This window comes from Stegastes partitus, unplaced genomic scaffold, assembly GCF_000690725.1.
Source record: "Stegastes partitus isolate 25-593 unplaced genomic scaffold, Stegastes_partitus-1.0.2 Scaffold511, whole genome shotgun sequence".
In the NCBI taxonomy this organism is placed as follows: domain Eukaryota; kingdom Metazoa; phylum Chordata; class Actinopteri; family Pomacentridae; genus Stegastes; species Stegastes partitus.
This window is the reverse complement of record NW_007578242.1, coordinates 16,455-28,779: the sequence shown is the minus strand read 5'-3', so window position 1 is coordinate 28,779 and position 12,325 is coordinate 16,455. Positions and strand designations below refer to the sequence as shown.

At 42.1% G+C, this 12,325-nt stretch overlaps 1 protein-coding gene across 1 annotated transcript; it reads left to right on the top strand.

Annotated features, from left to right (window-relative positions):
* The first annotated feature begins 588 nt into the window (after positions 1-588).
* On the top strand, positions 589-12,325 carry pfkla (phosphofructokinase, liver a). The gene is made up of 22 exons (XM_008287651.1): positions 589-824; positions 2,032-2,105; positions 2,381-2,458; positions 3,348-3,537; positions 3,720-3,885; positions 4,548-4,592; positions 4,685-4,793; positions 4,993-5,088; positions 5,411-5,503; positions 6,559-6,684; positions 6,774-6,838; positions 7,881-7,944; positions 8,082-8,228; positions 8,329-8,399; positions 8,569-8,656; positions 8,763-8,915; positions 9,325-9,489; positions 9,584-9,645; positions 10,596-10,707; positions 10,828-10,927; positions 11,007-11,112; positions 11,193-12,325. The coding sequence occupies exons 1-22, from the start codon at positions 740-742 to the stop codon at positions 11,338-11,340; spliced, it is 2,343 nt and encodes a 780-aa protein (XP_008285873.1). The 5' UTR covers positions 589-739; the 3' UTR covers positions 11,341-12,325.

Here is a 12,325-nt window from a genome sequence, read left to right as displayed (position 1 = left end):
TGGTTCAACAGAAATATTCAAAACAAACAAACAAACAAACAAGCATGATGGGACCCTTAAACTAATATTTTGTTGAACAACCCTTTGAGGAAATCACTGCAGTTAAGTGTTGTTTTTTTAAATTATTCTTTTCAAACACAATTCAAAGCAATGTTTTATTTCACTAAATTATAATTTAGCACATTTTTATTTATTACTACTTTTTCAGTTTCTAGTTATTTGAGTGACTATTGTGAATTTTGCCTTTTCTTTAATGAAAGGTTATGAATGAATTTGAAGACAACTGTACATTTTTACCTACAGGTCAACAGTTTAGTTTAGTTGCAGCTGTAGTTATCGGTGGGCGGCGCTCTTTCCAGTACAATCAGTGTTCCTTAAACCTGTTGAGAGTCTACGTGCCGTGGATCTTGTCCCGCGGCTGTAATCCATCGGGGGCTCCGCGAGTGGGCGGGGATTCCTTTTGGAGCAACGACGGAAGGAATGCAGCTGTGAGCGGGCGGTGCGGGGTTATAAAGTAAGCGCACACTCGACACTGTGTCTTCCTTTGAACGGGGCGGAGTCAGCAGCGGGGAGGTGGGTGTCACCGCTGGACGTTGTTGTCTCCGGGCTTAACCTGCTGCTGCTGCTGCTGCTAACGAGGAAGCTGGAGTTAGACACGAACAACTTTAGGGAATTGTCTTCTGTTTTTTTTTTTTTTTTATTTATTTTTTTCCCTACTTGTAAGCAGAAGAAAACCAACATGTGCTCGGTGGACTTGGAGAAGCTGAAGATGACGTGTGCTGGTCGGGCCATGGCAGTGCTGACCAGCGGTGGAGATGCACAAGGTGACACAAAAAAACACACAAAAATATTATTAAAGCGTTGTTTGTGGCTGTTAACTGAAAATAGAAGTAAACGGAAGGAGAGCTAAGCGTTGAAGGACGTGGGTAACGTGGGCCCTGTGCGGGTCAAAGGTCACCAATGTCCTGCAGACACACTGAGCCTATATGTTTATATAACACACAGTGGAGGAGAGTAACTGAGTACATTTACTCAAGTATTTCTACCTGAGTATGCTGCTTCATGTCTGGAAAGTATTTTACTCTTTGCTCCACTACATTTATTTTGCAGCTTCAGAATAGCAATGCCAAATATAATCAATAAGTAATCATGATGTATTATTATAACTATTATTATTAGGTTAAGATATGATTTTATTACTTACCAGCAGTATATAAAGTAATTAAACAAGCCCATCTTCACTTGTGGCAATCATGTCCACAGTAATGCTTCAGTTATTCTGATCATTGTTGTTTAAATTATGTATTAATAAGTAATAATCGTAGTTTTTTGTACTATTGCTGCTATCACAGTACTTAAATAAAAGTACTTCCCCCTGTGCAGGCACAACGTGGCCTACGTGTCGGGGTAATAAAGTCCACTAGCATGCATCAGTGGTTATATTTTAAGAGTATTTACACAGGATGTTATTCTAGAATGGCTCTTTTGGCATTATGAGTGCTTTCAACTGTGTATTTTGAAGGTATTTTAGTTGCAATAGAGTAAACTGTGTTGCTTTCCCAGAGCTTCAATAAAAGTACGCCTCCCACATCCGGCAACTCGTACCGCTGTTTCAGGGCAATAAATCCACATTAATGCATCAGTAATTACAACCAGAGTATTGTACAGTAAATTATTTTAAAATGGGTCAAACAGCAGTACTTTTAAGTATGTTTAAATGCTCATACTTGTGCTTTAAGTAAAATGTTGAATGTATTTTTTATTGTTTCATCGTGTCCTAATATTTTATTTATCTATTGTTTTATAATCTAGCTTCACTCTCTACTTGTTCTGTCTGGTTATCGGTTTATCCGCGATGCACTTTGAGCTGCGCTGAACTGCTGCTTTATAAATGAAGCTCGATTGACTGATAATAATGAAATCATGCCCACCACACTGCCTGACTTCCCCACGCAGAGCCATGGTGCAACAGCTCGTGTGTCATAACTTCAGGACGTTAGTAATGGTTTTGTGCAACTGTGCTCGACTCAGGGATGAACGCCGCCGTCCGAGCTGTGACCCGGATGGGCATCTACGTGGGAGCCAAGGTCTATCTCATTTACGAGGTAAAAACAAGCCTTCTGTTTGTATTGATGTCATGATAGTGAGTTTGGTCTTTCGTCTTGCTTGACTGGCTCCTGTTATATAAGATAAGATAAGATAAGATATGCCTTTATTAATCTCACGGCGGAGAAATTCACATCGTTGACAGCAGCTTTCAACAGACGTACACAGATACGACACAGGAAAAAACAAAAAATAAAAAATGTACATATAAATATCAGAATATCAGAAATAGTGCAAACATATCAGAAATAGTATTCAATATTCTTCTTTACAGGGATACCAGGGCTTGGTGGATGGAGGAGACAACATTAAACTGGCCCACTGGCACAGTGTGACCAACATCATCCAGCTGGTAGGTTCAGCATGACTGTGGTAAAGGTAGCCATAAGCATAAGAGCATTTTCACTGGTCACAGTTGTAAAAGCACCGGTGTTCATGATGGCAACAATGGATCCACTCATATCAAGTGTCCCAGTAGACATGTGCAACGTGAGCCGTCATCCATACGCGACACTGAAACTGAAGCTGCTGCATTGAATTTACCTATTGTTCATTTAGTTTTAGATATTTTAAACCTGTTTTCCTTTTTTTTTAAATGCCAATTGTGGCTTAATTGTAAAATAATTAGAAATGTTGCTTCTTTCTCATCTTTTATTTCTCTCTGTTTCTCCATTTATAGTTTTAATCAATATCTTATTATTTCATCCATGTCCTCTTGTCTCTTCTCTCCCTATTACTGCATATTACCTGGTAAGGAGCATTGCTGCATGTGCTTTTCAGCCTTATCACTTAAAGACACAGCAAGCTGCACTACTCCTACTTAGATTAGCCCAGTTTGTGTGTGTCTCTAATATTCAACCGTTTGTATTTATGACACAAAACAATGTCTATGTGCCATTTTCAATTTTAAGCATTTCAAACCAAAAAAAAAAAGAGTAATTTTCACTTTTCACTGTGTTTCATGGGAATATTTTCAACAAAATCCTGACTTTATGTGGTAGAATATTTTCTTTTATCCTTATTTTACCCAGTAATTATATCAGAACTCCTTAGATTCATCTTCTTTCCACCTATAGCAGCAGCCACAACCCAGAGCTTAGAAGCCACAGCTGTCTAGATCACACTCAGCAACAACACGAATAAATGTGGGTGTCGCTGGCATGAAATTTTCCAGTCACAGATTATAAAGTTCTGCCGTTCTTATCTTGGTTGGTGACTTGTTTAAAACGCTTCTGCCGCAGGGTGGGACTATAATAGGTAGTGCCCGCTGCAAGGCCTTCACAACTCGTGAGGGGAGGCTCGCCGCCGCTTTCAACCTGGTGAAGAAAGGCATCACCAACCTGTGTGTGTGTGGTGGAGACGGCAGCCTCACCGGAGCCAACATCTTCCGCAGCGAGTGGAGCGGCCTGCTGGAGGAACTCGTGCAGAAAGGTGAGGGGCTCTCAAGAAGCTACTGTAAGCTTTAAGTTTGGTTCTGTTGTGTATTCATAGTGCGTCTAGGAAACAACTGGGTAAATGAAAATGTAATTCTGTGGTGAAGTAGTCCTTCCAGGTGTCATTTCATCCTATACTGTATAGACTGTTAAAAGAACATCATGCGTGTGCCACTTCAGGAAGGATCACAGACTCTCTGGCCAAGCAGCACGACCACCTAAACATCGTAGGGCTTGTGGGCTCCATAGACAACGACTTCTGCGGCACTGACATGACCATCGGGGCCGACTCTGCGCTGCACCGCATCATGGAGATAATTGACGCCATCATGACAACCGCACAGAGGTCAGGCGCTGGGCGATGCTGAACAAGGACAGCGTTCAAGAAGCTGCTGTTTAATCAAAGCGATTATTATGAGTCCGTCGACAAAACTGATCCCGGGTTGTTCAGTAGTTCTCACTAAATAAGTTATGAAGCTATAGCAACCACACAACATGCACCACGATGGAACTTTAACAGAGGACATGTTTAGCTGTAATACATATATGCATGATATAAGACTACAGGAGAAGTTAGTTGATTAAACTGATCAAAACATGCAAAACATTTTCTGTTTTCAGTTGTCAAATGTGAGTAAGTTTACTGTGTCTGTTGGATTCAGAGAAATGATTGTGGGCATATTTTACAATTCTATATATAAAATGATTGATAATAAAAAATATTCAGCAGACATATTGACAATGTTAATAATAATTAGTCCTTCACCTGCCTTATTTGTATTCATACCTGCGTTGGGAGTGATTTACTTTTAATGGAATGCAATCACACATGCATGTACGCCACATCCGTTTCATAGAACCCTGCTCCTTCACTCAAGCCTGCCTGCCATGATTTCTATCTTGCCCAGACTTGCTCTAATGGATCTCGGCTCGTTCTCTGTTTGCATGCTCACATAGTTGCTGCTAAAATGCATTGGCCTGTTTCTAACTGTTTTGTTCCTCCTACAGCCACCAGCGCACTTTTGTTCTGGAAGTCATGGGGCGACACTGTGGGTGAGTCACCCTTTGACCCATTTTAGCATCTCCTCTACACTGCCACTGAATTGGACTAATTAGGGTGTTTTAATTCTGTGTTATAAATGCAGGTATTTGGCCTTGGTGTCAGCTCTGGCATCTGGAGCAGACTGGCTTTTTATTCCTGAAGCTCCTCCCAAAGAGGGATGGGAGGACCGCATGTGCGCCCGTCTAGAGTCGGTAAGACACAAAAGCCAGTCCAGACTATTTAGTAGCCCCAGGCACATAAACATACAAACAGCATGTATACGCAGGAGAGGTGCAACCTGTTCTGCAGGAGAAATATAGACGCACTCCTTGCTTCTTTTAAAATACAAACTGAGAAGAAGCATTGTGCTCAATGACTTACTGGCTAATCTGTTTATCTCTTTACCTCCAGAGCCGCACAACGGGGTCAAGACTCAACATTATAATCATTGCAGAAGGAGCCATTGACAGAAATGGAAAGCCCATCTCCTCAACCTATGTAAAAGATGTAAGTTTAAAGATGTTTGTAACAGCTGCCCACCAACCAGGAGCGACTCAGTTCTGCGTTCAAATGTCTAAAGAATGCAAATTTATTTCATCGTATAAAGTTTATTGTGATGTTTTTATGTGTGGTAATGTAAGATACCATAGCAAAAAAAACAACCAAAACAACATACCATGTGGCAGATATTACCGATAAGATGTTTGACTCTTACAAAGGAACATATCAAGGATAGTTTGTTGGGAAACAGCTATGATCTTTTGTAAGATTTGTTGTAATATTGGAGAATTTCATCAACACATGGAAATGCTTCCATGTTTGTTTGCAGCTGGTGGTGAAGCGATTGGGCTACGACACCAGAGTGACTGTTCTCGGCCATGTCCAGCGAGGAGGAATCCCCTCAGCGTTCGACAGAATACTGGTGAGCTGGATGACATATTTTATGTTTCACTCATTTCGACACCTGTACACATTTTTGTGTCAAGAACTCACTGTGAGCAGAACGGGTGGACACAACGGCAGAAAAGGTTCAGGCAAAAGACAGGTTTATTAACAGGCAGAGGTCGGTATCAGGTGGTCGATCCAAACAGGCAGAGGTATCCAAAATCGGCAGGCAAAAGACAAGGTGGAAAGCAGAAGAATGAGGTCGTAACAAAGCAGACTATGACTGTGACTGATAACGCTGGTACGAAGATTGTGAAGTGTAACAAACTGGCAACGAGACTGTGAGACACACAAGATAATAAACACGAGGTAATGAGGGGAGATGGGACACGGGTGAGGGAAAGCCATCAGGGAGCAGGTGGGTGCAGGAAGTAAGTATAGGACAGAGACAACCGGTTAGTGACTTCAAAATAAAACAAGAAAGACAAGACATAAATGTGCACACATGAACAGAAACTTGACGGACATGACATTTTGAGGTAATATAAATGATTTGTTTTTAGGATCATTTTGCCTCAAATGCAGCAGCCTTTGTAGAAACAGTTAACCATTTCCATTGACAATACCTTGACTCTTAAGCAGGTGTGCAATAAAATGTGTTACTGAGACACTGCAAACAGAGATCTGGTTAATATTTTAACCATTTTTCTGAATCAAGTGTGCAAAGTTAACTTCTGCTAGGCATTACAACAGTCTGACCCAACTCAGAATTTCTACGAAAACGCATGACTTGGATGAATTTTAACACAATTTCTGCTTTTGGTTTTTTATGATAAACTTTTATATATGTGCCATAATACTTAATAAGAAGTACTGATACTAAAAGGCTACTAAAAAGATCTGCACACACTCATCTTCCTGCTTCCAAGTGTCCTACTCATCCTTAGTAAACTGATACATGCTGTAATCTTCATGTGTATTTACATCAGCTCCACAGTCAGTACGAGAAATTACTAATGAGCAGGAGGTTATATTCTCAGCGTTCATCGTCAGTGTCTTTTATCATGTGTATGTTACTGCGTGTGTTTGCAGAGCAGTAAGTTGGGTGTGGAGGCAGTGATTGCCCTGATGGAGGCCTCTCCCGACACCCCGGCCTGTGTCATCGGTCTGTCGGGCAACCATGCAGTCCGCCTGCCTCTGATGGAGTGTGTGGAGATGGTGAGTCTCTCTCCTCCTCTCATCTGTGATTTATTTTAATGGACAGACTCCATAAGAAGAGTGAGATTGTACTGCGTCGTCCTTTGCAGACTAAGCTGGTGCAGAAGGCCATGAATGAGAAGAGGTTTGACGAGGCTATCAAACTGCGAGGAGGGTGAGAGCTGAGATTTCATTATGTACGAGGTGTGTCAGAAAAGTACCAGGACTGGTGTCACAGAAGATATATTTCAAACCCAAACTACAAACAACGAGTTTTTCCCTTCAAAGTAATCGCCCTGGAGTATATAACTGTGACCTCAGCTCTTCAAGGACTGAGGCCAACGTTGACAGTTCGACTGACCGCAAATGAGCTGAGCATGAACCGGGACAACGTCTGGAAGATCATCACTGAAGATTTGGGCATGCCGAAAGTCTGCGCAAAGATGGTGCCGAAACTGCTGAACAATGACCAGAAGGACCGACACACGCAGCTGTGTCAGGACATCCTCGAGCGTCTTGAAACCAAACCAGACTTGCTCGGCAGAGTCATCACTGGTGATGAGTCATGGATCTTCGAGTACAACCTGGAGACCAAACACCAGAGCCTTCAGTGGAAGAGTCCGACGTTGCCAAGGCCGAAGAAAGTAAGACAGTCAAAATCCAAAGTCAAAGTCATGGTGATCGTACTCTTCGATGTGAGGGGCATCGTCCACTGCCAGTTCTTGCCACAGGGCCAGACGATCAGCCAGCACGTTTACAAAGAGATCATGTGAGAGGTGTGGCAGGACAAGTCGTGGCTGCTTCACCATGACAACGCGCCTGCTCACAACGCTCTGAGCACCCAACAGTTCCTGGCTGAGAAGAACATCTCCGTGCTGGAGCAATCTCCCTACTCACCCCACCTGGCTCCATCGGGTTGTTTCCTCTTCCCCAAGCTCAAGTGGGTCATCAAGGGGACTTGTTTTGAAGACACGGACAACATCAAGATGGCGGAGCTGTGGAGGATCCTGGAAGAATCCTTCCAGGAGTGCATGGCGGCGTGGCAGAGAAGGCTGGGGAAGTGTGTTAGACTCCAGGGGGATTATTATGAAGAGGAAAACTATATAAAATATATATTTTGTGACACCAGTCCTGAAACCTTTCTGACACACCTCATATATTGAATTGCAAACCCAAAATAAAGCAAAGTTAGGCTAAAACTAATAATATTCTTTCAGGAGTTTTGAGAACAACTGGAATATCTACAAGCTCCTTGCCTTCCAGAAGCCTGCCCAGACTCAAGTAGGTTTCTCACACACACACACACACACACCTACACACACACACACACACACACACGGAGAAACGCCTTAAAATATGTTAAAAAAATAAAAAATACAGAATCTAAACTCCAATGTGCTTGCTTATGTCTCCCTCAGAGCAACTTCACTTTGGCTATTCTGAATGTGGGAGCTCCATCTGGAGGGATGAATGCAGCCGTGAGGTCCGCTGTAAGGGTGGCGCTCGCTCACGGACACAAGGTCTACGCTGTCAATGATGGCTATCAAGGGCTCGCCAATGGAGCGGTGAGGCCACGTCTTCATCACACTGATGGACATTTTAGCAGTCACGCAGTAAAATGTAGGAGACTGAGAGGAAACTATTGTGCCACCTGTCTGTCCACAGTTGTTTGAGATGAAGTGGGGCAATGTGGCTGGATGGACGGGCCAGGGGGGCTCACTGCTGGGGACGAAACGGTGGGTGAACGGTCCATCTTGCTTTCGTTAATATTAATTATTAGATGATGTAATTTCAAGTGTACTTCAACATCTGCAAGAGACACATTTAAAAATAAATAAAATGGATGCAGCAAAGTTTAGAGTTAGACAATATGATGACAGACAGTGATGTCATGTTCCTCTTCAGAACTCTTCCCGGCAAACACATGGAGAAGATTGTGGAAAACATCACCAAGTTCAAAATCTCAGCTCTGCTTGTAATCGGAGGGTTTGAGGTAAAATTACGAGACTCAACTCTTCAAAGTGTTCAAACTGAATTAGTTGTGCATTCATTTGCACATTTTGGCAATGTCTCAGTCTACCTCTCTGCGACTTTCACAGGCGTACCACGGTGTGCTGCAGCTGTTTGAAGCCCGGAGTTACAACGATGAGCTCTGCATCCCCATGTGTGTTATCCCTGCTACCATCAGCAACAACATCCCCGGAACTGACTTCAGCCTGGGAGCAGACACCGCCGTCAACGCTGCCATGGAGGTAATGCGGAGCAGATGGCAAATTAACGGGGTGACTTTGATGTTTCAGGTTAAAGATGAACAGAGGCTGAACCAGGAAACATCACGTCTAATATATGCTGCTGTGTTACTGAGATAGACTTCAAACTCCTCATACATAATCAGAGCAGGTGACAATGTTTTACTGCTTATGTTCAAGCATTCAGAGCAAGGAGATAGAGACACTGCAGTTTATCTCTCTATTAATATGCATTAAGAACATACTTATGACACCAGCAGTGCTTTGTCTTGGAAATCCTTTCTGTAAGGAGCAGCGTATGTATTTTTAAACATCTCCTTTCTGGTTATTCTCGGTTAATTACAGGTAAGTTTGACTTGACTTTCAGACCACAAATGCCTCTGCATAATTGCAATTTCAAATTCTTCTTCAGGGTTGCGACAAGATCAAGCAGTCTGCCAGCGGGACCAAGAGACGAGTGTTTGTGGTGGAGACTATGGGGGGATTCTGCGGCTATCTGGCAACCTCCACTGGTATGGCTGTGGGTGCTGATGCAGCCTACATCTTTGAGGAACCCATCAACATCCATGACCTCAAAGTAAGACCAAAAGGGGGGGGAAACTCTTTGTTTTGTTCTTTTGTATGCAAGGTTTCCAGCACTCTGTGTCTGACATTATGTGTCGTGTTGACAGACCAACGTGGAGCATTTGACAGAGAAGATGAAGAAGGACATCCAGCGAGGACTGGTGCTCAGGTACGTAACACATATTCAGAGATTCTCATACAGTGCTGGTTGCAGAGGCTAATAAAACCGTCTGTACGTCTTATCATCTATGTGCCATTTATTGCTTCGGCTGCCATCATGCTAAATGTAAATGAACAAAACGGTGCACAAATATGTATATTTACCATTTTATTGAAACGATACACGACAGCCATGCTCATTACTCTGTGAGGTTGAATTCTGACAAGTGATTTTAAATACTAACGTCTGTGCACTAACACACAGTAACAATGCTGATGCTGAGCAGGTGTTATGTAGCAGGTTTAGCAAAGTACAGCTGAGGCTGATGGGAGCATCTTTAGTTGGAGGTGTCTTCCAAATATACTTATTTTTTTGATTAGCTAGGTAATTTAGTAGAGTATATAATGTAGGTTCCTAACCTTAATATTTAGGTTAATTCAGGTACATTTGGACTATATGCTATTAGAGGTTCTTAACCATAATATTTAAACGAGTCAGGTAAATGTGTATTATATGTAATGTTTTAGGGTCTTCAGCTTAGTATTTGAACTTGTTAGGTAAATTTGTATTCTAAATGATATTGGTTTTAGCATTAATACATAAACATGTTTGGTAAATTTGTAACGTTGGTCTTATTTCTCTATTTGAAAGCATTTTGGCTCAATGTCTGTTTGAAATGTGCTACACAAATAACAGTGACTTAACTAGTTTGCAAATGTTTGGTCATAAATCAAAGAGTTAAACAATCATTTAGCAATTTCATTTAATCATGGCGCTACATGTTCAATCTGAAGTTCACACAAATTACCTTCATTTTCTTATATGGGAAACATTATTGTACAAAATCTTATGGGAGCTGATCTAGAAGTTGTTAGAGCTGTTGTACTTTAATCTGGATCTGCCTGCAGAATTACATTATGAGACTTTCCCTTTGTTGACTGTTTTCTTTGTCATACCAGGAATGAAAAATGCCATGAAAACTACACTACAGACTTCATCCACAGGCTGTACTCAGCAGAGGGGAAGGGCATCTTTGACTGCAGAGTCAATGTGTTGGGACACCTCCAGCAGGTACGGAGCTACCAGAAACACTGCTAACCACCGGACTGATTAAGTTACTGTGACATACTTTCATTGTGAACTGGCAGTCCTGCAACACATTCATACTCAGTTTGCATGTGTGTGCTACAGGGAGGGGCACCTTCTCCCTTTGATAGAAATTTTGGCACTAAGTTGGGTGTGAGGGCTATCCAGTGGATCTCAGAGAAGTTGACTGAACACTTCAGACAAGGTAGGGATACTGTTACTGTACAACGCCACTCATGACCTGATGTGCTCAGAGGTATGTTGATTCAATATTTCCCCACCAGGCCGTGTGTTTGCCAACTCGCCAGAAACAGCCTGCGTGCTCGCCCTCAAGAGGAAGGTCATCTCATTCGTTCCCGTCTCTGAACTAAAGGATCAGACGGATTTTGAGTAAGCAGCGCAAAAATACAAATTTGCCGTGTTTGTCAAACAACTAGCTCCATTTTTAATCAGTATCCTCTGTTTCTCAGGCACCGCATGCCCAAGGTCCAGTGGTGGTTTAATCTGCGGCCTATGCTGAGGATGTTGGCCAAGTACCAAACCAGCTTCTGCGAATATGTCCCGGGAGAGATTGAACACGTGACTCGACGCTCCATCAGCATCGACGCAGGTTTCTAGGCTAGGTTTCCCTGCACTTTTTAAACCCTATCTCTCCATCCTGTGACCTGTAATGCTTCGTCCCTGCACATCTGCACTCACATATTGTGCAGATTTCCTGTTCTCCAGCCCAACTCTCCCTCCAAGCACACAGTTTGCTTGTGTTTGTTTGCAAAACTTCTGCTCTCAGACCCCTGAGAACACAGTGTCGGCCTGACAGATGAGTGGCTGCAGATGTCCTGAGCAGCAAGTCCCTGGTTTGATTCCTTTACTGCATTTCATTGTCCTCTCAAATTGAAAGACCGGGCTCTTGACTAAACACAGAAATACACCCTTATACTCTAAATAACTGCAGTGATCTCAGTCTGTAGTCAGTGTTATAGAAGCTGCAGTACATTAAATCATGTAGAAGTGCATTTTCCAGTATTCATTTATTAAATAGAACATTTTTGTAACCTTGTGCCAAGGTGCAAGTGAGGCTACTCATATCACTGCTAAGAACAGACAACCAGGTGTGCCATTAAACTTCACGTTGTACAGACTAACTACTGAACAACATGCAACAGACTGTATGCAGTTTGGTGTGAAATCACATGAACTAATTCTGAATAATGTGACCAGTAACCTTGATTAAGAGAAGGTTGCTGGTCATGCTCTGACATGTTTCAGTAGCTAAAAATGACAGCATCTAAATTTTGGTTGGTTTCATCTGATATATATTTCATACCTTTAATGTCAGAATGTGAATGTGTGTGATACAAGGGACCAATGAGATGTTTTTTGTGTGTGTATTTTATTTAATGTGTTGGACTGACACTCTACTTCTGCCATTAAGTAAACTGAACAGCAAATCATAAAATATCAAGACCGTTTGTTACACTGTGTAAGAAAACTGAACAAACTTCTACTGAACTTGAAACAGGGAACTCTGTAAAGACATTTATGTTGTATGTTATTTTGATATGACAGCTTTATCTTCAATAAAGGTTATGCATCTATGAACCTA